At 38.4% G+C, this 25,749-nt stretch overlaps 1 protein-coding gene across 2 annotated transcripts in view; it reads left to right on the forward strand.

Moving 5' to 3' along the window:
- NECTIN3 (nectin cell adhesion molecule 3) overlaps positions 1–10,555 on the forward strand; it is a 59,775-nt gene extending 49,220 nt beyond the window's left edge. Inside the window, exons 8-9 of one of the 2 annotated variants that reach the window (XM_052705768.1) lie at positions 8,614–8,676; positions 9,221–10,555. In XM_052705768.1, the coding sequence (XP_052561728.1) occupies positions 8,614–8,676; positions 9,221–9,397 (240 nt within the window). In that variant the 3' untranslated portion in view covers positions 9,398–10,555. The remainder of the gene's footprint in view (positions 1–8,613; positions 8,677–9,220) is intronic. The other variant, XM_052705778.1, reaches the window with a different exon arrangement.
- Positions 10,556–25,749: the final 15,194 nt, after the last annotated feature.

Consider the following 25,749-nt stretch of genomic DNA (forward strand, 5'->3'; position numbering starts at 1 on the left):
TTTGATTCTCAGTGAGAATCACAAAATCACTAAAGTGTCTGCAATTATCTATCTGCTTCCTTTTTTACTTGAATATATAAATCAGTGACAAAAGATTTTACATTAACTCCATGACAAGTATTTGAATTGTTAGTAGTGCTATACAAATGACAGTGGTCTGTGTTTTTTAAAACACCTGGCTGTTTGGTGGCTGTAGTCTGACATGGAAGTCTTAGTTACTGATGTTCTTAATAGCACTGGAAATTCTATTGAAGATCTACAAGTGATTTCTAGATACTAAAGCTTCCAAATATGAATTGCCAATAAAAGCTTTCCTCTATTGTAAGTAATGCATAAAAAGAATATTGTGCATTATAGATAAAAAGCAGAGTAACAATTGCTAGTGTTGTTGCTGAGTGAAGTGGGAATCTGAAATTTACCATTGCTAGTACGATTATATTGATATGATAGTCCAGAAAGTTTAATTGGCAAGAAATATAGTGAGTTTTTATTGTTTGGTCTTAATGATGGTGTAAAACATAAGGTAACGAAAACAATGCTTTTTTCTTGTCATGTTGAGTTCCTCCTTGTGCTTACAATGATGTAACTCTTCTGACATTAACTTACTGAATGCAATACTGATGGATCACACTTGTGTTAATACAGTCCTATACTTGAATTACGGTGGAAAATTATCTTGTGTACTTAATCAAAGGTATGGACTATTTTGAGTTACCAGCCCATCTATAGTGCTGCCAAACAGTGAAGTGATAACAAAGAAATGCAGTTCTTTATCCTCTACAGGGATACTCACAGAGTTCAGTTTATACTCTTTTTATGAAATGTCTGCTATCTGCATTCTCTATGGTGGTGCTTGCTGTGGATTCTGTTAGTATTTCAGAACTAGGAAAAACTGCAGTTGACTAATTTTTGTTCAAAGAACAAAATGTTTTATTCAAATACATTTTAATATTAAAAAAAAAAAAAAAAACTCATTTTCCTCAAACTAGGTATGCTTTTAAGTTGTTTTGGGGTAGTGAGGAGAGATCTAGTTTTCTTTGAAACCAGATGTTGACTTTAAAAGCAAGAGATTTTGGCATAACATTGTTAGCATACTTGTTTCTCTTTTATGAAACTCTGTAAAGCTGGAAAAAAAAACTGAAGCTGGAGGCTGTCTTCCTAGCTGTTAATGATACTACTCATAATCATGTTCTGTCTGTTATGCTTTTGAGGCAAGTGCTTCTGCTTAGTTTAACAGACATGTCAAAAGACTACCTGTAGTCAAGATGTGATTGGTTGTATTGTTTTGTTTAGGAAGTCAATAGTTGAATAGATGTCAAGAGGGGGAAAAAAAAACAAGCTAGCCTGTTACTGTGCCTTGTCTTGTTTGACCAAGTGTCTGTGCTAGCCATGCCGTTGGTTCCAAGTGCTGCAATATCTGGACAGACATAAGAAGTGTGCTGGTGAGCCTCTACATAAAATATATTCAGGTGAAAGCTTCCAGTAATGCTGAAAGGAATGGTGGATTAAGTGTTGCTGTATTGATGACGGCAATAGAGCACATGAAATCTGAGCAGAAATCATAGACCACACAAAAGTGCAAATATAGAAGGATAGTGAATTGAAATGGTGTCTTCAGCATACTCTACCAGCTGAGCATCAATTTAAGCTAATTGATATAATGTGCAGCTTTGTAAACTATTTCTATGGTTATTGTTCAAGTCAAGCGCAGTAGTGTTTTGGGTCACATGAAGTGTCTCAGATATAACTGAATAAGCTGAAGTTATCTTCTTTGTGTATCAATAGAAGATCTTTGAATTACATTTTATCTATATTGGAGCAGTATTATTGGAAGTTATTTTTTCTATGCTGACGTTTGTGGATACCAATGTGTACATACTCCTATGTTTCCTTTAATAATTTGAGGAATTATGGTTGGCCCTAAAAGAGTGGGGGAGAGAGGAGTCCAAATCGAAGGGATATTAAATGGAACAAAGAAAAAAATGACTTTTTTTGTTCCTAGCAATATATTCAAGTAAACTTAAAAAACACACCTGAGGCGGGAACTCTTTTTTCTTTGTGAAAACAGTAGTTATGTCTGGCTTGACAGACCTTTCCAAAAGAAAGATACAAAATCACAAATGAAGTATATTTTATAATGCAGGGCATGAATATTCAGATCTTGATGTACCAAGAAATTATTTGGGCTTTTTGTAGCAACAGAAATAAAGAAATACAGTTCAGTAGGTACTCCTCTACCTGAGGAGTCTGGCTAGAGACTTGAAACATCTAAGAATACCTAATATACTTAGCTAAGTATTGTGGTTTAGCCTGACAGGTGGCTCAGCACCACACAGTTCTTCACTGACTTCTACCCCCACTCCACAATGGGATGCGGAGAGGAAACAACCAAGTAGAACTTGTGGATTGAGGAAAAAACTATTTACTAAGATAAAGGAAAGGATAATTATAGGACAAATAAAAATAAAGATATAGCAAGTGATGCAAAAGCAGTTGCTGACCTCCCACAGGGTGATGTTAAGCCATTGCCTCCTAAGCATCTTGAGAGAGAGGTGAATTTCAAAGACCCTTCAAAGCTCCTTCTGTGTGATGTCATGGTATGGAATACCTCTCTTCCCCTATTTTGAAAAGGAATACTTCTATTGCCATTAAAGAACTTTAACTTTTGATTGGATAGCTTAGTGTCTTAATTTCAGCTGGCACAAAGCTGTTTTCTTCATACAGCCTGGCATGATGCTGTGTTTTGGTTCTAGGAGAAAAAACAATGTTGATAACACATTGGTGTTTATAACTGCTAAGCAATGTGGTTCAGAGCCAAGGCTATTCTCAATGAGGGGCCCAAGGAGCTGGAAAGGAACAGAATTAGGACACCTAAAAACAGACTGTGAGCTTGTATAACACAGTTAAAAGCATAAAATTGTGTAATGACCTTGAATGGGCAACAGTATTTTTGGATCAAATTTAAAAAATAATAAATAATTCTCTGTAGTGTCAATTTAATAGCATAGTCTTTATTCATTTAGAGATTGACTCTTTTGTGTTCTTCTAGTTTTTTTCCTGATGGTCTCAATACAGATGGATCTTCCTGGAGGGAAAAGCAAGCATTGCTTTAGGCAGAAAGAACTGTTTAGGCAATCAAGATAGAATAGAAGAAAATGGGAAATGTAAATAGGTAGTTATCTATACTGATGAAGGATCTTAAAATAGGAGAAAAATATTAAACTGATAGGGAGTAGGATGAAGCACTGAGTCTTCTATTAATGGACTTCGAATGTATGAAGGCAATTTATGCTGTATGGGATGGATTCCCATAAATTAAAATTGTTAAATGTTGTTGGGATTAGGTAGGACATCTTTATAATCTAAATCAGAAAGGATGAGGGGTAGAGTAGTGCAAGATGAAGATGTTAGTGAGATCACTGGTTTAGTTCTTTAAAGGACTGTTTGAGAGAGTACAATCAGAGTAAAATTCAGTGCTCTTATGAAATACTGAAATACATGAAGATAAGCAAATGGAAGCTAGTGTACATAGAAGAGCTTAAAGCATCGGGTGTGTAGTGTATTTCTGTATGTAAGCACTGTTGGGTAGATCAGCACTAGTTTCCCTTGACAGAATATGATTCTGAACTGTCACTTGCTCCTTGGCAGTAACATGTGGAATTCCATTCTCTTGTAGTAAGAGTGTTGTTTTCATGTCCTTGGAGAATATTTCCTCTGTCAACGATTTTAACTGAATAAATGATCCCAGTGGAACTTTGTTTTGGCTTCCTAGAATTAGCCTCAGTCGTGTCTAAATCCACTGTTGGTAGAAATTCTAGGGCACATGGACTTCTCCTCCTCCTAGAACCACTCTTTATGTGGTGAATTCATGTTGTTTGCACTAACATGAAAGAGTACTGCATTTCCTAGTTAGTGATACATCATAGTTTGCATTGAACTATGGATTACAGTCTGAGAATTTAAGTTTAAAAAAAAGTATGACTTTGCAGTGGTGGGAGGGGAAGAGTTAATAGGAAATACAAAGCAGGAAACTTGACAGAAGTTTGGGGAAAAAATAGGTCTGTGAAGACAGTGGAAAAGAATAGTGAAGGAATAGGGGAAAAAAGCATGAGATATTTATCAGCTTGCTTCACCATACATTTGCAGATTAGATTATAAGTTAAGTAGCTCAAAAGAACTTAATAAGGAGTGGTGATACCACTGAAGTATCATATATCACTAAAGGAGTGATTTCTGCTAAATGTGGAAATAATGGAGAATGGAATTGCTTGCTTAAAGGGCATTACAGGTTTTATTTTTGTAAACAAGATTAAGAGGGAAAAGGAAAAAATTGTGTAACTTCTGGATACTCTGTATGACTTGTTATATTTTAAATCTGTAAATGTTTGAAGAATGGTGTTCCATGTGACTTAAATATCTGGGCAAATGTGTTCTCTGTAACGTGTGCAACGTATTTGGTGAAGCACAGAAAAGGGGCAAGTAAGCATTTGTTACTAAAATAATAGAACTCTGTCTCCCAAATTAAAGGTAAGTATACAAAAATACACAAGAAGAGAAGTGGCATTTCACTTGAAAAGGTATTCTAAGTCTTAGTTCATCAGTTTGTTTGGAAGTTTCTTGTATGTTCCTCTTAGAATAAAGTGTTCCTTTCCTTTTTTGTGCTTTTTTTCTTTGTTTAGGGGTAAATCGGGCATTTTTAGACGTAGACTCTTTTTCTTAGTCCAAAACTAACTTTCTATGAACATTGTGTTTAAGCTGATGAGTGCTGTAACTAGTAACCGCGTGGGAATATTTTTCAACTTGCATGCATAGCTTGCTCTGAACAGTGCCTCCTATTTATTGCCATGGAAACTGCAACAGGGCACAGTAACACTACTTGATAGAGCAAATTCTTCACTACAAAATAGTATTCTTTCAGCATAGGTGGCACCATTAGCTATGCATTTTTGCTAGCAATGAACAAGAGCCTGTGTGCCTATCGTGTCAAAATAGGTACTAGCAGAGGTGACATGCTGTTGCCACTGCAGAAACACCACCCTTGACCTCACTGTGCTCATATCCACTGTTTGGTCTCATCAGTGTTCAGCAACTGTCAGTGAATGTGAAGGAGTGCTGTTTTTTCCACATGGAGGAATTCAGTGACACATCTTTGCTTCATATGCACTTCCGTGTCAGATGCCATTTGGGCAGACTGCCCCTCTGCTGCCATCTGTCACATGGCAATGACGTATAATGGAATCTTGGCGGAAAGGTTCAGTATCTGCTGCCACGTGGTTGACACCCACCTCTGTATTGGGGCAACATAATAATGTAGATATCACCTTCAGAGCAGCTCTCGTAGGCAGGTGCTAAGAACAGCGAATTATTTTACTTGAAGTTATGAAGAGGAAGCTGTATCCAACTAAGTAGTTTTTTATGAACAGTACGCAGTTATAGCCTCGTTGTTTTTTGTTTTGCAGTGAACACCTTTATAGATATTAGCTCTATATAGTTTGATGGTTATTTGTTAGCTTTGATTTTTTTAATGGTTCTTTTGCTCCCAATGCAATGCAGTTGCCATCGTCCTGTGGAGATAATTACAGGCACCATATCTTTGTCAGCTGTTTCTTTCTTTTTGTCATTTAATCCTATAATTACTAAGATTGTGCTCTGGTTGTCCACAAAGTTTCACTTTTCAAGGGCTTTCTCAGGCCATTGACTGCATAACCTCAAGCTACATTCTGGTTGCCTTTGGCCTCATAGCCTATTCCATGTTCCAATAATGTTTTTCAGCTGTTTGCCTGCTTGGTCCCCTTGAGGTTGCTGATGGCCAAACAATGGTAAAGCTATGAAATGGACTAGTGACAGACTTGAACTAAAGCAAGTAGTCGTAAGGTGCAGAGTTGTCTCTTTTCTGAATAAATTTGACAAGTTTACATAGCTTTCAGTGTCAAATTAGTTGTTACTATGAAGAAATCTCCCTTTACTTGTCTTACTATGCAGTGTAAAGAAGACTGCTGGAAGACATAATGATTCTTTTCCAAAACAACCCTAGAGATTGATAGAAGGTTGATTCTTTAAACAGAAAGTGACTGCAAGAGTAGAATGTATGTTCATCTAGAGCTTTGCAGAGTAAGGTTTAAATTTTGGGGTGGAACAATTTCTGTGAGAAGTGCTGCTACTGGATTATGAGTTTAATGGTAGAAGTTGTAAGACTTAGTGTGGGCGAGACATCAAGACCACGCACATGCCTCTTGTTTCTTCCTGCATCTGTGCTGAGTTGTTCAGATAAATTCATTCATATCTGCTGAATCTAACAGTGGTCTCACTTCTGAGATGCAAGCAAATTTCCCCTTTAAACACTGAGCACATCAGAAGTTATGCAAGGCACTTGAGCATTGTTTAGCATGATCAGTGCTTGAAGCAAAATGAATGATGACTGAAGAAAATAGTTGACTGTTCTGAGAGAGAATACAGAAGGGCAGATGTTTTTTCTCTTATGAAGTGACAAAGCATTACATAGCATGTTCTCTGCCGGTTGATTAAGACAAAATATTTATTTGCAGAAATGTGCTTAAATATTAAGAAAGCTTGCAAATAGAAAAATAACATAGCCCACTGTAGGAAAATTGCTTGTAGTCCAAGCAGGTTTTGAAGAGAGCACCTTCACTAGCTATTCAGGCAAAATATAGGTGATTGTACTTTAACCAAATGTGTGGAGGAGCTCTGGAAGTTCAGTTCTATCATTTTCTAGCTTGTTTTCAATAGCATGCTATATCACTATATCAGCCTGTAGTGCTGGTTTTCTAATAATCGATGATACCAGTAACTTTTACTTGCTCTATATGTGCATGTTAACCATACACTGTTAACTACTGATAATGAGCTACATTTAGTTTTTTCTTCAGATGTGTAGGTGACTTTAAGCATAGCTTGTTATGAAGTATTTACGTACTTCATTATGGTTTTAGTTATCATTAATATGTAACTCATACACTAAATAAACCACAATTATGTCCTACTTATAGTATCAGCAGTAGTAATAGTCACCATCTGTTTCAAAAGCAATATGACAACACAGAGGAACTTGCTAAAATAGTATTTTCTATCATTGGTACATCTTCAATCTTTAAGATGTCATTTATCCCTTATTGAATATTTTAATGGTCAGGTGTAAAATCTGTGTTTTAGCATTTTTTTGTGCTTGTGTAATTATTGATGCTTTTGTTCTGTCTGCTAGCAGGTACCTTTAAATCACGAGGCTTGCTGACTCTGTTGATAACGTTTGTTTGCTGTGTATGTTGCATCTGAAAGTACCAAACAAAACAATTACAAAGCCTCTGTGCAGCAGCAGTTGTGTTATGAAATGCATGGGATACAAGTAGGGCAGAGAGCAATTACTGTTTGCTATCAGAGAAGCTCTATTTTCACTGCTTGTCTTGGAGAAAACTGTTTGATAGGATAGTAATTGTCCAAGTCTTTGATGAGTAGATTGATGTAAGTTTTAAGACTGCTTTATTGCTGTAATGTCTTTGTGATGCTGATGAGCTTGGGAACTTCAGTGTTAAGCTGTCTGTAAAAAAAAAAAAAAAAAAAAACAAAAAAAAACACAAAACTGTGTTAGTCACGATGCTGTTCTTAAACCAATGAAGGGCAGAACTGCAGAATTGATTTTGGCTACTTTTGAACGTAGGACAAGTGATCAAATCAGACCCAGTCAGGTGGATAAAGTTGTGAATATTCTTCTGTTACATAACCAGTGTTCCAAAGGACTGGTTAGTTTAATTAAGCAGAGAGCTCTTGAGTTAGAGAAGTTCTTACTTCTGCACATGGTTAGAGAGTAGGGATGCCATCCAGAGGGACCTGGACAGACTTGAATTGTGGGCCCATGCCAACCTCATGAAGTTCAGCAAGGCCAAGTACAAGGTCCTGCAGCTGGGTGGGGGTAATCCTAAGCATATAATTTGAAGACAGACTTTAAGGGTCAAGTTTTGGCTTTGTGGAACAAGATCATAAGAAAAGATCTAGGCAGCATGCACTGCCAATAGGAAAACTAGTCAGCAAAACAGACTTAAGTAAATGAGCTACAAATACATCTATGCTGCTTTAATCAACAAGGCAAAAAACAATTTAATTTGTTTGGGATACTGCCATTAGAAAACTGTGGGTTTTTGTGAAGAGAAGGCTCTACTTAATTTCATCAACTTGAGGAGCAAATATGTTGTCCCCTTCAACTTTCAGTAGTATACAGTTAAGTTGCTTTTCTGTTAACTACTTCTGTGCGTTATCAAACTCAGCATTTATCCATATAGCTGTGGAAACTTTACCATGCTTTGAATTTCACATTAGCCTATTTTGTCTAAGATTGTCATAAATTAAAACTTTTTAATTTTTCTTCAACGTGCTTGTGTTGAAAGTAAAAATAAAATACATAAAAATAATATTTCTAAACTGACAGTAGCATTTTGCTTCCCAACAGAGACGAGTTGGTAAGAAGCATTTTAAAAGGTGGTCAGTTAAGGCACTTTGCAACGCAGAATGCATTTTGTGATGAACAGTGTTCTTTGTGTAAAATGAATCTGTTCTACAGTGTTGAGTTTTGACTTGCTTCCACTATAACTTGTTTTTTTCCAGAAAGAACATCTTGCTTTGCAAAGTCAGTATGGAGAGAAAGATACTGGAAACTTGCAGCACATGGTAAATATTCAGATAGCTTGAATTCTTAATCAAAGCCTTGATTTCTGCATGTTTCTTAAAATAAGGGTAGGAAGATATTTCCTGCTAGGAAAAACAAAATATTTGGCTATCCTAGTCAGTAACTATTGGGTACGTGGATCTGCTGTCCCTCAGTGGAATGGGTCAGTATCACTTCAATATCCAGTATGTCCTAGTTTTGCTGACTAATTCAAATGTATGAACGCTAGAACTTCCAAGTTCTTGTTTGAGGGGAAAAAACATTGCAAAATACAGGAATGTTTGACAGATGCTTTCATAATTCTGTGTTTTGAACTAGAGTTAGAATTTATGTCCTTTGAAACATATTTTGACATCAACTAAATAGTTACTAACATTTTTTGTCATCTAACAGTCTTAGTGGTTGGAGTTCTTAAGTTCATGCTTCTGAATTTTTGGGATTATTTTGGAGATCATACTGTTTTCATTTTCATTAAAACTAACAAGATTAGGTACTGTGAGCTCTATACATGAACTATAAAACTGATTATTTCTTGTGTGTGCTTAGAAAGCTGTGAATGAAAGGCAACTTATCTGCGAGGCTGAAGAGCTACAGGAACAACAGTGTCTTCAGCATATGTACCCTGTTTATCAGCAGACATACTACAAAAATTGGAACAGCGGGCACCCTCAAAACTCCGGATCTGGGAGAGTCTACATCAATCCAAGGGAGCACTATGTATGATTATGTATCCTTCAAGGTGTGACGTTTTGCATACTTACTGGCCATAGGACCAATAAGTCTTGTTGGCTTCCATTTCTAAAACAATTTTTTTTTTTCCTGTGGGAAGAAATTGCATGGCAGTTTTGTATAAGTAAACCTTATGGAATTTGTGACTTAAACTTTCTTCTAGCATTTTGTATGTATTTTAGTAGTTACAGCACAATGTCAACCTGTCGAAAGAGGAGAAAGCTGTCTGGCTTTATTATTTATCCTTTATAGGCTTCAGAAGTATAATTTACAGTTCAGTTAGTTGACAGACAACAAAATGTGCTGCCCTTGTTATGTATGATTCCATAGGGAATGTTTTCCCTTTAAATGGATATTTTGAAATTACTAACTTTTACATAAGTAAGGTAAATACTGTCAAGGGAATCGGATCCATGGTGACATGAGTAATCTCAGGCTGTGAATCAATTCCTTTGCATCTTAGAAAACTTGAGATAATTATCATTTTGACTAGCCTTAGCAACTGGTTTTTCCACTGCCTCTACCTCTCTGAGTCAAATGAGCAACTAAACTACCTCTCAAGTACTAAATTACTGTTTTATAAATTGTTAGGTGTCTTCTCACCTTGTAAAAAATAGATGCGATTTCTTTACATCATCAGAAGGTTTTCTCCTTTTTATTTGGATCTTGGCCGTGAATCAAGTAGGTCTATATGAAATTTATTTGCTAGACGAAGATTAGGAGATAAAACTATCTGAAAGTGTCTTACGTTTGAGTGTATCTTAACTACAAATTACTGTTTAGCCTTCTTCCTCAGTGAAGTGTTGTGGAGTTTCTTCTTGCTTGGCAGTTAATACATTTTATGCTCTTTGCGGTAAAACTACTGCCATGAGGCATTCTCATGTCTTAGCAAGATAAGTAGAGCTTTAGTAGTCTTCAAGTTTCCAGCACCATTTTCTAATCTCAGCCAGTACTATGAAATAACTGCTGAACGTCCCGATGCCTCCAGTGCTAACATTACTTCAGATAAATTTTTATCATTGTGGGTAATGGTTGAAAAAACTTGCTCAGGATCTTCTTAAAAAGGAGGGAAAAAAAAAAAAAAAAAAAAACTTTCAGAGTAAAATAAATATTCTGCAAGTAACAAAGTGTATATTTTTATTAATGCCAAAATGAGCTCATGGGACTTCCTATTCTTGCTGTTTTAAAATACTTCACGTTGCTGACTGGAATTACTCAGAGAAACTTGCACATTAGTACAGAACAATGATTTTCAGTCAGATTACTTTAAGACAACATTAAGTATGTCTCTTTCTGAACTAATTGTTGTAACAGATTGAACGCTGCTTCTTAATATTTGTGTTTTTTCTCGAAGGCATTTGAAATTGTTAAGACAGGAAAGAGTCACCATTGAAGAAGCAATAGAATTGAAAGCTGATAGGTATAGTTAAATGTGCTGCAAGCAGAATGCTTTTATGAAACTTGTATTCATCTCCATTATAGTGAAGCTAATGACATCACTAATTGCAATAGTGTTAGGTAAGTATGTCTAGTTTGTTACAGGAAGCAGCTAGAAGCTGATCACTTAGATGTTCATTTTCTGGAACTGGATGTTCATTCTTTTCTTAATAAGCAGCTTGCTTTTGCATAAGTTGCTCCAAAAGTAATGTTTCCCATTAATTTCCATGGGAATTAAGACAGATAAAAAGAGCAGAACAACTCTATTTGATAAAGCAAATTCTCAGATACAAAACACTTGTCAACAGTCATCACCATTAGCTAATTAGCATGGATGAGCTAATGGATGAGTTAATGGGGTGTGACGGCTGTGCACGTCTGTCTGGAATGTGGCTTGCCTTTCATGTTGTTGTGGCAACTGCAGAAACAAACCACCTACAACCTCACTGTGCTCACATCTGCTGTTTGGTCTCCATTAAATATTCAGTAAGCATCAATGGATGTTAGTGGGAGCAATTTTTTTCTGCATGGAGGAATTCAGTGATAGACCTCTATGCCATACAAACTTCCACATCAGATGCCATTTTGTCAGTCTGCCCCTCTGCTGCTGTACCACCATCTGCCTCTGCTGTCATGGGTCAACATAATAAAATAGGAGGCATTATTTTGGTGCAACCTTCATATATGATGTAGTTTAAATTGATAGCTAAAGGAGTGATGGAGTAAATTGTTAGTAAAGATGATGTTTGGGAGCTGTTTTGAACCACTGAAAACTTTCTCTTATGGACTAATGAGTGTGCTCATTTGAATTCTGAACTAATTCTCAACTTGAAACCTGCTATATTTGAGACTCAAATAAGGTCTTTTGCATCCACAAACTTTTCCAGTGTCAGTTGTTTTCTGATAATTAGACAAATCACTGAGCAAAACTTCATACGAAAATGTTTTGAATATGCATTACAGGTGGTTCAAAACTTGTATTATAGCAATCTTACACTAAATTTGTTAGCTCAAAGTGATGCTCAGTAGCTGATAACTTCCTATTATGTTGACAGACTGGGGTTCTGAACTTACACTTTATTTCTTGTTTGCAAGCATTTTGTTATGAAGAGTTTGGAACGGTGGGGTGAGGGGGAGAATAATGTTGTCAACAAAATTTTTAATTGTATTTGAAAAGAATACTAAGAATGTGAGAGTATCCTTAAGGAAGATGTAGTCTGCCTGTGTTCCTCAAGTTACATGGGGGGGTCTGGGTGGGGGGAACCTATAGAAAGTCTTGCAAGCTGCCTGTTAGCATGTACTTTTCCCTAAAATAGTCATAAAATACATTACTATGGTTATTATCTGTGAGGACTTTTTTGTAATCCATTCAGGGATGTTTAGAATAAGTTTTCTGAGATGTTGCCTACAGTCTTGTGTGTGGCTAGGTGTTGTGGGGTGGAGATTTTGCATAGAGCTCTTTAAATATGAAAGTATATAATAGGTAGGATTTTGCACAGAAGTTGCACACTTTAGAAGTTTCTGCCTTTTTAAGGTCTAGAAAATGTCTTATTTTTGTATATACTCAAATGTTTGTATTTTGGATTATGGCTTAAATAAAAAATATACAAACTAAAAGCTTTTATTGTTGTTTGGATTTAAGATTAAGGTGTTAAAAATGCAGCCAGTTTCTTGGCATGATGATTTCTTCATCTCTGGTTGTGTAGTTAAATCTTAAGACTTTTTTCTAGCGGTCCCACTTGTGAATGTCAATGATGATGGATACTGAAATGGAATGTTTTGTCAACATTTGTTTTATTTAATAGGAGCACTCATGTAAACTCAACTTTTGATCCTCAAGTCTATTTAGCAAGCTTTGTATTGTCTATACATCTGTGCATTTAACAATTGATTGTTGCACTTGTCTAAGCTGACCAAGTAGGAAACTGATAGGAGCTTCCATACAAGTGTTGAAAGCCCGATCTGAGGCTACCTGAGGTGCTGCTGGAGGAATGAAGTGAAGCTAAAGAGTAGTAATTGTTGAGGACTGTGCATCTGGGTAGTGCTTGCTCTCTCAGAGTTGTGTTAGTTCTATTAAAGAGCTTCTTTTGTTGCTCTGATTCGCATCAGTAAGTAATTAAAATATGAACAGACTCTCTTCATTAGAGGTATTATTGAAACCTTTCAAATAACTGTTTTAATTACTGAGTGTTCCCATAAGCTAACAGAATATGCCTTCTGTTCTTTCTTCTCATGCGCTGGCCTCTGAAATCAGAATAACTACACACTTGTTTTAGTGCAGGTTGAGTGAAAACTTATGAGTATTTATACAGACACATGGAAAAAGACCAGCTTTTCTGTAAGGCTGGAATTTCAAAAGGTTAGTATCTGAAGAGAGCTCGTCAAGGGATAAGAGATGGAATTCAGCCTAATACGTTGTTTATTACAGTTCAATAAATTTGTTTAACTCTGCATGCTCAGTACCCTAACAGTGATGTTTATCTTCTAGCTAGTCCCTAATCTTAAATCTCTGATAAGGCATGAAGTTACCAGAAACACCTTCTTGCTTTATTTTTGCTTTGTTTTTGCCTCGTTTGTTCTGCTGTTATTAAAACACTTTTTTTTTGTTAATAAAACTCGAAGCAAAACACATGCAGCTAGTTGCTCTACCAATAGTATTATTTCATTTTCAGTTGAAACAGTAAATATTAAGTTGTCTTCCTAGTAGGACTGAACAGTTAAAGAAAGCTGAAGGTTACTGACAGGTAAGTGGTCACTACTATTACACTCATTAGGTCTGCGATTGGGATGTAACTGTTGAGTGGTGTTCAATTTGTACAATTGGTTACAGGATACATTGAGTAATAAAAAAAAAAATGTTATGACCATTGTGATGTCTTGGCAGCTGCATCCTTTCAAATGATTTTCGTGTCCTTAAGAATAACTTCTCCCTGCTTTTTGGTTATTTGCTGTTTGAGAGAACACTGCACATACTGTGACTTTGACTGGGACAGAAGAAATGGAAACACTCTGTTTCCTGAGCTGTGACCCTTTGAAAAAAGATAAATGAAATTGTAATGTGCCTGGAAGCAATCTGAAATTGTTCCAAAGAAACCTAGGCTTCCTTTTAGCCTTTGTGAAATCTGAAGATGCATGGTTGTTTAATTGTTAAGTGAAGCATTGTTGCATCTCAGTCAAGCTTCTGTTCTAATCCTGCATTTTCTTGTTCATATCCTGCAGATAACAAGAAAAAATATCCCAGAAGGGGAACAAATTTGTATTATTTCTGTCCTGTTTCAAATTTGTTCTTTCTCACAATATTGTTACACTTTTTTTTTCCTTTAATAGTTGTCTTGAATGTAATTCAGCTGTGATTTTTTGCAATAAGCTGGACATTATTCTGAGTTTTGTTTCAGTGGATTTTTAGTAATAAATGATAGTAATAGTCTAGACAGAGAATAGATGTCTCCTTAATCATATATCTGTTGATAGTTCCACTTCTCTCCATTTGCTGTTGTGTGACATGCACTTCAGGATGCAAGGGTGAACTTAGGAAGAAGTGTCTTTTGAAAAAAGTTTTTTGCATCAGAATGGGGGTACATCCAGCAGCTGAAAATATTGCAGTGGGCTTTGCAATTAGTCTGCAGATCTAGTTTCTTGGACCTCTGTAACTATATGCAATGGAAGCTTCAAAGATTCTTTTCTTACTGTAGAGCGTTGCTGGAAGATAATGGTTGTGTGAAAAGTTCCAGCTTTAAAAATAAATTAAATGAACAGGTGAGGAGAATAAGGTTTAATTTTTAATGCTGTAATAGCACTGGTTGTCATAAAAGCATTTTTAGAAATAGAAATGGAAGAAGAAACCCTCCTAATGACCAAGTTCACAGGTTTATAAATTATATGAATAACTTAAAATGGGCGGAATAACTGGTGATAATCTAGTCTAACTATCTGTTTGAGTCAGGGCAGTCATCAGAATTGCATCAAGTTGTTCAGAGCCTTCTTCAGTAGAACTTGGAGCAACTGCAAGGATGGCCGTTTTACAGGCTCTGTTCAGCCTGTTCTGGTGTTTGATTGCTGTCATAGCAGAAAAAATGCCTTCTTAAATGTAATGAGACTTTCACTTGTAGCTGCTGTTTCTTCTTGTACAATGCAAAACTGCCTATATAAAGATTTAATCTGTCGTTGCTATAACCCACCCCTGAGCTAGCTTTTCACCTGAACAGCCTCAAGCCCTCAATAGTTCCCTGTACATTGCATGCTCCAGCCCTTGACCCCCGTGGCTCTCCCTGGGAATCATTCCTTTTGGGCCACCTCCCTCTTGTACTGGGACTGCTAAGGCATGCAGTGAGGCTTCACAAATTTCAAAGAGTAATCGTTTCCTTTGACCTGCTGGCTACAGTCTTCCTAACACTGCCCAGTGGGCAGTTAGTCTTCATTGCTGCAAAGGCACACTGTTGGCTCATGCTCAGGTTGTTACTTATCAGCAGTCCCAAATACTTTTCTGTAGAGGCCAACTTCATCTTAGTTTGTGTATTTTGTGAAGATGTGGCTCAAGTTAAAAGTTTCTATAGCTGAGGAATTGAATACTACTCAGTGTACTGAGTTTAATACATCTGTGCTCTGCACATAATTAAGATAGGTAGTCCTCACTAAACTTTGACCTTGATTTTAAAACAATCTCTCGTATGAAGTGGAAGACTTAATTGTGTTTCTCCATAAATTCCATATAAGGACAGAATCACTTCAGTGAGTTGTCATATATTTTGTAATAGAGACCAACTTCTAGTAATGATACTGACAACAGAAGAATCTAACTGGTCATTTGCCTTTATCTGTGGCTTCTATTGGGTAATGAATCTAATAAACACTTCTTAGAGGACTAACATCTTCAGTTTTCAGGAAGATGTTCCTAAGTGGATGTGTACACTTCAATCCTGGTATCTGCCTGACTGTTGTGTTTGGAACTAGAAGGGAAAGGTGTTAATAAGATACAGTAGTCTGTTATAATGAATTCTATCTGATGTCCTGCAATTGTCCTTCTCTGTTGGAAGAATTTGATGTCATCTGTATGGGATTAAAGCATGGATGGATTTTTGCCCTCTGAATCAATGGAGCACTCAGATTTAGGGCTCGTGGAAAAGGAAGTCATATTGAGGGTTATGACTGAGAAGATACTGCGTACTATTTGTCAGGATGTAGACCAGTTCGTCATGTATGGCAAGTCTAATTGAAAAAAAGCAAAACAATTTGAAACAGTGTTCCACACACCCTCCACCTCACTTTCTTCACGCCTTCCTCTCAAGGAAAACAACCCCAGATGGTAGCATGATGGGATTTGCTAACAAATACTGAATTGTTGGCTTCAGAAGGAATTAAAGGAGGGGGAAAGCATGGTCTGCTTCTGTACAGTGTAATTTTAAACTGTTTTTCTGCTAGCTGCTAATCCATTCTGTAGTTTCTGAAAATGCAAGACTTTGCTTTGCAGTTGTGACCTGCTAGGAAAGTCAAAGTTCTTTAGTGCTATTTGCTTCTAGGAGTAAGCAGCTCAATACAATCTGACATAGGCTGCCTAAAATTGGCAATGTTAACAAAATTGTAAATGTGGTGGATGGTGAAAGATGACAGTTATTTATCAGCAATTAAATATCCTAATGCCCAACAGACTTATTTCTACTAGAAACTGAACTTATGAAACATTTCTGAACCTGGTGAAAAATGCTGTCTGACATGACAATGGCAAAGTAAAGCAGCTGAATGACCTAAGCTGTAAATGAAATTGGAGGATAGGCAACTAACTTTTTTTGTGTTAGATTTGTTGATTGCTGCACTACGCCTGCCTCAACTCTTGCCAAGTGCTTGTTTGCAACTTCTGAATCTTTTTGTCTGCTCCTACATTATTTTAACTGCAGAAAATATGTGGTCACTACTTACCTACATCTATGCCAGAGAGTTCAAATGCCTTTGTATTCTGTTTTAGGTAATAGGCTGCTGAAAAGCCTAGCGGAATGTTTCCATGTTTTAACAGTGCTTGAATTCTAAAACTTAGGTGGGTATGTGTAAAATGTCACAGTGAAATCTGCTGGGACATATGGAGTACTTGGGAACTTCAATATTAGAATGGAGGTATATCTCAGGCTATGAAATTAAGTTACCCTGCTGTCACATCTCATTGGTCTTATATTCACCTTAATGGGCTGACATTGCTTCATCTGTGAAGCTGTGGTTTAGTGCTCACTGGTCTGAATAAAATACTTAATGCTTGAAAGTTCTGCTGTCTAAGGATCTCCGATTTCCAGTATACAGGTATATTTGGTAAATCCATATCACTTAATTTTATGATGAATTTGTTGTCAGTTTGAAGCTTTCGTGAAGTCCCTGTTATCCTTTCAATGCATCTGCAACATCCATTTTCTTCCTTGCCCTTCACTGTGCTTAAAGTCAAGCTCTTTAATAATGCCTAACTGTTGTATGTAACCGTAGAGATGGTTTTAATTAAGAGATGCATAGCTCCTGACCATTCCTCTCTTCCTTTGTCATAAGTGTTTTTTTAGGCTTTCAAATCTCTTACTGAATATCCCCATCAAATCTCACACCCAACATCTATACTTAAACTAGTAGTGTTGCTTATTTAAAATATAAAGAGTTGCTTCTTCAGTCCATTCAGATGTGTGGGAAACAGTGTGATTCCTTAGCTGCAGGTGGTTCTTTTGCAATGCATGGTGGCATTGTACATGTTTCTAGTGGCTGGCAGAATAATTAACCTGGTTTTAACCACTAGAAATGCTGTATTTCTTGGAGGAGGTTGCATAGTATGAATACTGAGACTTTGGGGTAAAATTGATTTCATCAGAGTGACCAGGAAGTCCTGCAGGGAAGTGATCTATTGCACTTGAAATCCTACCAATTAGTAGTACCTTGAAATCTGCTAGTTGAACAGAACACCTCAAATTTAAGTCAGATGTTGCTGGAGATATAATGGCCTGTATTTTCCTAACTGATAGCTTTGTGATGTGTTAGTGGTTTATGCTGTTCTTAAAAGCCTAATTATTTTTCCTGAAATAAATACTTCACGCTTTACCAACAACAGGGATGTGAAACCAGTAATTCTGGTAGGTTTTGGATGAGAGCTAAATAGAATGCAACAAAGCAGAACCCTATTGAACTGTAACTCACTAGGTTATAATGTGCACTGTTAAATGTGGAGCTAAAATGAGTTTTCCCTTTTACCCGTGCTGGCATTCTGTATGTTATAGGTAGAGTGAAGAGCAGTGATTATCCAGCATTGTACAGACCTGTAGGTTTCAGGGATATAGGGAGCTATGTATAGATGCTGTCAGAGCACTGCTGTGATCTGAGTTTGCCCTGAATTTGTTGGACTTTGACTCTTCTTTGGCTGCCACAGAGCCACCAGGTTCTGCTTAGTCTTCTGAATCATAGAATGGTTTGGGTTGGAAGAGACCCTGAAGACTTTCTGGTTCCCAACCCTCTGCTATAGTCAGGGACTCCTCCCACTAGACCAGGTTGCTCAAAGGCCCATCCAGCCTGGCCTTGAATGCCTTCTGGGGAGTGAAGGGGTGGCATCTGCAAACCCTCTGGGCAACCTGTTCCAGTGTCTCACCACCCTCACAGTAAAGAATTTCTTCCTAATATCTAGTCTAAATCTACACTTTTCCAGTTTAAAACCATTTCTCCTCATCCTATTGCTCCATGCCCTTATTAAAAGTCCCTCCTCAGCTTTCCTGTGGGCCCCCTTTAGGTACTGGAAGGCTGCTATAATGTGCCTTCTCTTCTTCAGGCTGAAGGGCCCCTACGCCCTCATCCTGTCCTTGTGGGGGATGTGATTCAACCCTCTGAACATCCTCATGGTCCTCCTCTGGGCATACTCCAACAGCTTCATGTCCTTGTTGTGTTTTGGGCTCCAGAACTGGACGCAGCACCCCAGGTGGAGTCTCATGAGAGCAGAGTAGAAGGGCAGAATCACCTCCTTTGACCTGCTGGTCACACTTCTTTTAACGCAACCCAGGATATAATTGGCCTTCAGGGCTGCAAACACACATTGCTGGCTCATTGCCGGTTGAATCTTTCATCAACCAGCACATCCAAATCCTTTTCCTCAGAGTTGTTCTCAAGACATTATCCACCCAACATTTGTTTGCTTCGGATTGCCCTGATCCAGGTGCAGGACTTGGCCTTGCTATGCTTCGTGAGGTTGGCATGGGCCCACTTCTCAAGACTGTCCAGGTCCTTCTGTGGTCGCCTGTGCTCTCTGCTTCTACTATGAGAGTCTTGTAGGATTGATAATGGAAAGTGATCAGAGATCCAAAGGCTTTTTTCTGGTAGAGATGTGTTTTGGACAAATAATAAAGTGCTCACTGGATAAGAAAGTTCACTGTCTTTATTATCTTGGTGGGGAGAAAGTAAGGTTTCTGTCACTGCTCCTAAAACAGACTGAGCAAGTGCTGTGAAATCCCACGTTGAAATGTCTGTGTACAACAGAGGTGAAACAGGAGTTTGAAAGTGGTGACTTAGGGTTGTTTATAGTGTTAAGTATTCTTACTTGATTTTGCTGACTGTCCTGGGTTTTTATCATCTTACAAAATATCAATGTGTGCAATGTGTCCTTGGTTCTTTGAAAAATAAGAAAGTACTGGCAACTTAAATTTTGGAGCATTAAAAACTCTTTACAGCTCAGGTGTGGTAATGGTGGCTCTACCTGATTTTGCTGTGTCACTTAATGTTTTGTGGCTGTTTTAGTATCCACTGCTAAGCACAACTTTCACAGCTCAGAGGTGTCCGTGCTTCATTGCTGGGTAAGTTATTAGATATCTTGAATGCATTTCACAAAATGTACGGAATGCCTTGGGATCTTCCAATATTAGAAAACAATCTAAGGCATAGATGCTGCTATTTCTCATTACTATAGAGTAGGAGGTGTTAGAGGCATGATTAAACCAGGCAACGGAGAAGCTTGAAAACAAACAAATCCTGTTATAACACAGGAGGGTTATGATAGTGCCTTCATAGTATCCCAGATCTGATTAAATGAGGATGGACCCCTGGTTGTTATAAAGCCCATGCTGTTCATTTCAGCTTTTTCCTAGTACATTTGAAGCAAGCCAGCAGATGACTAATCGGCTACAAGCCCCCTAGGCGAGGGCCAACTAAGCACTGGTCAACGCAAATTTCAGCAATTGCTGAAGCACAGCAGAAGTTAAGCAAATAGCTAATGTCTCTTAAAATTTGCAGCTTCAGCGCTCTCATTGCTGCTGCTGCCAGAAAATTTGAAATCTGATGGTTCCTGGATTTCTTCTCTTTGTGGAGCTAAGGTACATAAATCAATGTTGCCATGGAGAAGTGCCATGTAATCGTGAAGGGCAGACGATGAACTAATTAATTGTAGAAATCCAACTGCAACACTGATAATACCCCTGGGATATAAAACAGTTACCATTAAATTCAAATAAGCATTTTTAGGGAGCCAGTATTTCCTTGAATAAAATGTAGTTCTGTCTGATCAGCTGTTACAAGTGGAAGTTAAGGCAACAGTGGATGTAACCCAGAATGCACGTGCCTGGCTAGGTATGAATAACCAGCCACACTGGATTTCTGCTGTGTCTTGTACAGGTGTTAGAAGAGGTAAGTGGAGGAAAGGTTCAGGTACGCCCAGAAACATGCATGTGCTTGGTTCACAAGCCATTTAGCTGAAGATTTGTAAGAAATGTTAATTGTTTGATAATTCATTGGCCTGAGCATGGTACTTGAATGAAACTAACTTGCTGATTGCCCTGTGACTTCCTATGTATCTCTGTCTTATTTTTCATTTTTACCATATTCACTTTGGCTAGAAGAGTCCTTAGTCTTGTCTTCCAGCTCTAAGCCATTTGAAGAAGTGCAGTATTAAGTTACAGCCTTTAACATGCTTAAATAGGAGTGCACCTTCAATAGAAATGATTGAAAACAGTTTCCAAAATTCATAAAGAAGTTAATTTGAGAGGCTGCATATGAAGTGTGAATTCTAAAGATATTGTGTCTGGTTAGTATGAAGTCACTGATCACTATTTTATCAAGAGCATAACAGAAATCTCAAAAGGCTGGAGACAGGGAAGATAAAGTTGTTTTGGCTTTGAAAACCAACCTGTAGCTGTTAAGGAGAGCAATTAAGCATGAGAGACATCCTGCCTTGTTCTGCAGTGGCTGAGGGAAGAGGGAGATGGGTGATGCCACAAACAGCATATCAGTAGTGTGTCAGAGGGTACTTGGGATGCCCTTTTGCTGTCCTCTGCAGCTCAGAACGCATAAGCTCATCAGGCAGCATCAAAAAGGGCAGAGAGCACTTCTTACCTCACATTCAGAAATGCCTCTTAGAAGAGCAGGGAGATGTGTCCTTACTGGATATTAGCCTCAGTAGGCACATGCTATGCTTGCCTTGGTCTGCTTAAATGCCCTGTGCCTATACCCCTCTGTAAGAAGTGCATCAATTATTCTATAGTCACTTGGGCCAGAATTTGTAGCCTGAAAGAACCTGTAAAACAAGCATCCAGGCTCACTTTTGAATAATAGACTAAACAGGCATCTGAGAAGTCCTTCACAGTGTCAAGCAGGACACTAGTAACATTCTTTCAAGTGCTGGGCAAATTGAGAGTCTACCCAGACTTGCCAAAGATGTATTTCTGCAGATGCTTAAGTTTGATTTACAATTTCAGAAGTGAATTTGTAAAAGCCTAGTAAGATCTGCCTGGCTTCCAGCTATGTTTGTTGCTGAAGAGTTGACCTGCTTCAGCTTTCTGATTGTGCCCGGGAGCAAAACAGGTCCCTTTTTGAGGAGGTATGGCAGTGTTCATGTTCTCCTTGGGCAGGTAGTGGGGAAGGGAAGCTGCGTGTGCTTCCCGTGTGCTTCCGTGTGCGTGTAGACGTTGTCTACCTTGGACCTGCAGAGAATGCTGGTAGGGACAGCATTTGGGGCTTGGAGGAGTATATCTTTCTGGTAAGCATCTTGAGCAGACATCTTTATTAGACTATGACTGTGTGGAACGTGTTTAATAGGAAGGGCACTGTTACGTTTGGCACTGGTAAGCTGCTTCTGGGAGCTCAGCATCATGTGCGTTGACTGGCCTGAACGAACTGGTTTTAATCCTGTCTTCCTTTGTAGTGGGGAGACCTGACTGTGAGGTTACTGGACTGGATTGACCAGCAGCTTGAACTAGGGAGGAAAAAGCTCAAGGATGTTCATTGTATTAGTGCTTGAGAAATGTGTCTTTGCAGTGAAGTACAGCTGTGGGGGCGCGTGAGAAGAGCTAGCATTTGCGCAGCAGCAGACCTTCCTATTTGTAGGTTATCTTATTTCTAATAAATTGCTTTGACACTGAACGAAAGAGCAGCAGATGCCCCTTTCTACTAGTTGTCTGTTTACCCAGTTGTTGAAGCGGTGCCGAAGGGAACCCTGCCAAGGGAGCTCATTTGCACAGGGTCACTGTTTCTTATTCTCTGTAGCAGTGAGCTCAAATACTAGAGTAACCATTTCTGGTACGACACAAAGGGTGATGCTTGTGTCTTAGTGAAAAGCTGTTGGAGTCATTGAAACACTTCTGTGTTAGTTCAGCTATGGCCACTGCACTTGAATGCAGATGACTAAAGAACAGAGGAGTTAATCTGCAAGAAGCGACTGCTTGCGGTTAAAGAACTGTTACAAGTCAAATCAGCAAGGAATGAAAATGAATAGATATAAGAAAGCTGAAGTTGTGTTTGTGCTGATCTGTGGATAGGAAGTGTTGAATATTTCTGACTGTGAAATAGATCAGAGGCTTCCAAGCAAGGTGGAAGTGTTCGGAGGCCTGTTACCTAGAGGTGTTAAAATGCAGCCTTTGTGCTGCCTGCAGCGCTCTGAGTTCAGGGTGAGGAATCAGCTCCTTTGGATGAGCTACTCATGGAGAATATAGTAATGGGAATGCTAAGCACTACCTCACCCAAAAGAAGTCCTGCAGCTGCATGTGGTATTACGATGCGAAGTAAGACTGCTGACACTGCTCATGTGTCTTTGTCAGTTACAATTGTGATTAACTCTGTGGGACTACTCAGAACTTAAGTCTCTTCTCCTGTGCTTCTATTTCTTGTCAACTGTTCAGACCCAAATTGAAACTCTTCTCTCTTCCTTGCTTCAACAAACTGTCAGTTTCTTCTCCTTCCTCTCAATTTGGTTACTTGGCATAAGAAGAAACTGTAGCTTTAACTCAGCTGTGCAGAGCTGGTCCAGCCTCCTGGTTATTTTCATCTTCAGTGCGAGAAATCCAACTGTTGATCCTGCTTGCTTTCAGGAATCTGAAGATGAATCAACCCTGAACTAATTATGCTCCCTGTGACACCATAGGGGGCTGTATCTTTCAGCTGGGTTAAAGGCATGCACTGCAGTCATTTGGCTGCTGAATCCAGTTAATGGGAAGTAGTGAGAATATTTAGGTAAGAGTGGGTGTTGTTAGTGAGATGCATCACCTGTCTGGCAGCATCCTCCTGTTTGGGTGTATTAGACATGTTCAATCTGAAATATTAAGCTGTTGAAAGTTAAGCCTTGTATTCATAATTGCTCAAGAATTAAGCGATATAAAATCATCTCAGTAAGATAAACATAAAAAATTCACTGCTACTTCTCAAAGAGCAGACACTGTCACTAGGATGTCTAGTCTTCAAAATCTTTCTACTAAGGAGACGTGTAATTACTGGTAGAAAGAAATGGAACACGGGCTTCAGCAATAAATGTTAAATTCAGCTAGTTAAACAGGCAGGAATTAATCTATATCTCTGATAGAACTTGAAAATATTCCTTATATTTTCAAATCTTAAACAACTAAAAGATGTTCTGCTTCCTGAAGTAAACAAACGTCATTGATCTGGTCATTTGTCAGGTTTTTTTGTTCCTGCACGCAAGTAAATCTAGCCAGGAAATGCCGGGGATTGTACTAAGTGCAATTAGAAGTGAGGTGGAAACAAGGCCATGAAATGGGGAGAAGAAGGAAGCTTATGTGGGCAGCCCTGAACTCCTTTTCTGAAAGATTTCTGGATTTCTGGAAACTCTGGCTCCGTTACTCTCTGAGTGAGCGGCAGAAAAGCTAAGCATGTGTTGACAGGTCAGATTTATTCTCTGTTAATACTCACTGGAAATCACAGAAAAGCTCTTTAGAGGACAAAAGTGGCAACAGATAATGCATTGTCTGCACACGCGTTGGATTTGAATACCTTTGAATTTGACTTAATCTTTCCTACAAAAGAAATGAATCTGTTTTATTTATGTAGGCTGAACCTGTAACAATAATCTCTCCTAAAGTTTAGCAGAATGGTCTGCTAAGAACTCAAGAGACCCAAGTATGTGATTGCTCTGTATGGTTACATGGTGGACCCCACGGATGGATACCTGTGGCAACAGTGCAATATGTTAAGTGTGCACGTAGCTTTGGTACACCTCCAAAGAAATTTTCCTGTAGTCTCCAATGAGCCTTATTACTTCATAATTTAAATAAATGCTAGCTGAATTGTACATTTGCCACCTCTCTCACTGAATGATTTATTCGCTTCCAGCATTTACATGCTCATTTCAAGTCCTATGCTGTCTCATGTATTCATCAAGGAATCTGTCTTTTGTTCTCTCTGAGAAACTACTCAGACTTTCAGTGTTCAACCATGTGCTCTTCCTGGGAGGGAGGATGTTTTGGAAGAGCGTGTTCCTCTGTCCCACATCATGGGTCTCTTAATTCAGTTTGGAAACTGAGCAGAAAACACGGCACAGAAGAGTAATGGACTTGGAGTCAGAATGGAACTGTTGGATCATGCACAAGGCTGAGGCCCTGGTGAATTCTTGTGCATCAATCTCGTGGAGTAATCGTGATGGTAGCATAGAAGTGTCAGAGAAGGGATAGCTATGAAGAATGAAACCAGATATTCAGAAACTCACCCTTGTGTGGCATATAATTATTATGGTAAATAGGTAACAGGAGAATCTTAAGTTAAAACTGATGTTACTGTTGTGAATCCTGTCTGGTGTTTAATTACAACAAGGTTGCCCTCATGGTTTTTGATTGAAATTCTGAACCTGCTTTCTAGTTTTCTGCTTGTTTATGACAGGAAACAGGTGCACTTACTGTTTCCCTTGCTTTTCTCAATGTGCATTTAAACACTGTGATAGCTTAAGTACCTATTAAGTTCCCAAATCTATTTCCTATCACTAATATAACATGTTATATACGTATACCCATGAGTCTGCAATGTCAGTTCTGTTTCCATTTCCTTGGCCTAAGAATGGGCTGCACCTTTTTTCATTACCCTGCTGCAAACTTCTGCCACCAAAGACAAGGACAAGACTAGCTTAAATGTCAGTGTTAGGGCATGGGCAGGAAAATGGAGGGAAGCAGCAGGCTCGATGCTCTCCTTGTTCCTAAGCCACTGATTGAGTGTGTCTAATGGTTGAACATGTTCACAACCCCAGTGGGCTTAAAATATGAGTCTGAGAGAGGCCAGCTGGCCTGGACTGACAGCCCATGCTGGTGTAGGGGCTGAAATAGCCTCCTGCTGTGGTATTGGGCTGCCTGGCATGCTTGTAGATGGGGTTACAGCCAGTAAGCTGGCTAGCATATATTCTGTTGCATGAGTAGGAGTTGAAATGAAGACTTTAATAATCAATAGCATCAAAAGCATACTGTCAAAAATAAGGTATTTCAAATTTCCTACTGTTTTTCTGAAGACTGCCTGGCCTATTGGGAAAGGTGATGCTGTCTGTTAAATTTTACCAGTGCTCTTGAGGTACGTGTTTGTATGCTGGGCTTTTGTGTAGAGGTTCTTTTATATAATTCTAATTGAATTCCCATTTAAGCAATCTTAATCTAAACAGATAGCAAGGTGATGTATTTTCTAGCTCAGATGAGAAGAAAATGATACCCAGGTAG

The sequence above is a fragment of the Tympanuchus pallidicinctus genome, unplaced genomic scaffold, assembly GCF_026119805.1.
Source record: "Tympanuchus pallidicinctus isolate F22 unplaced genomic scaffold, pur_lepc_1.0 scaffold10, whole genome shotgun sequence".
Classification (NCBI taxonomy): Eukaryota; Metazoa; Chordata; class Aves; order Galliformes; family Phasianidae; genus Tympanuchus; species Tympanuchus pallidicinctus.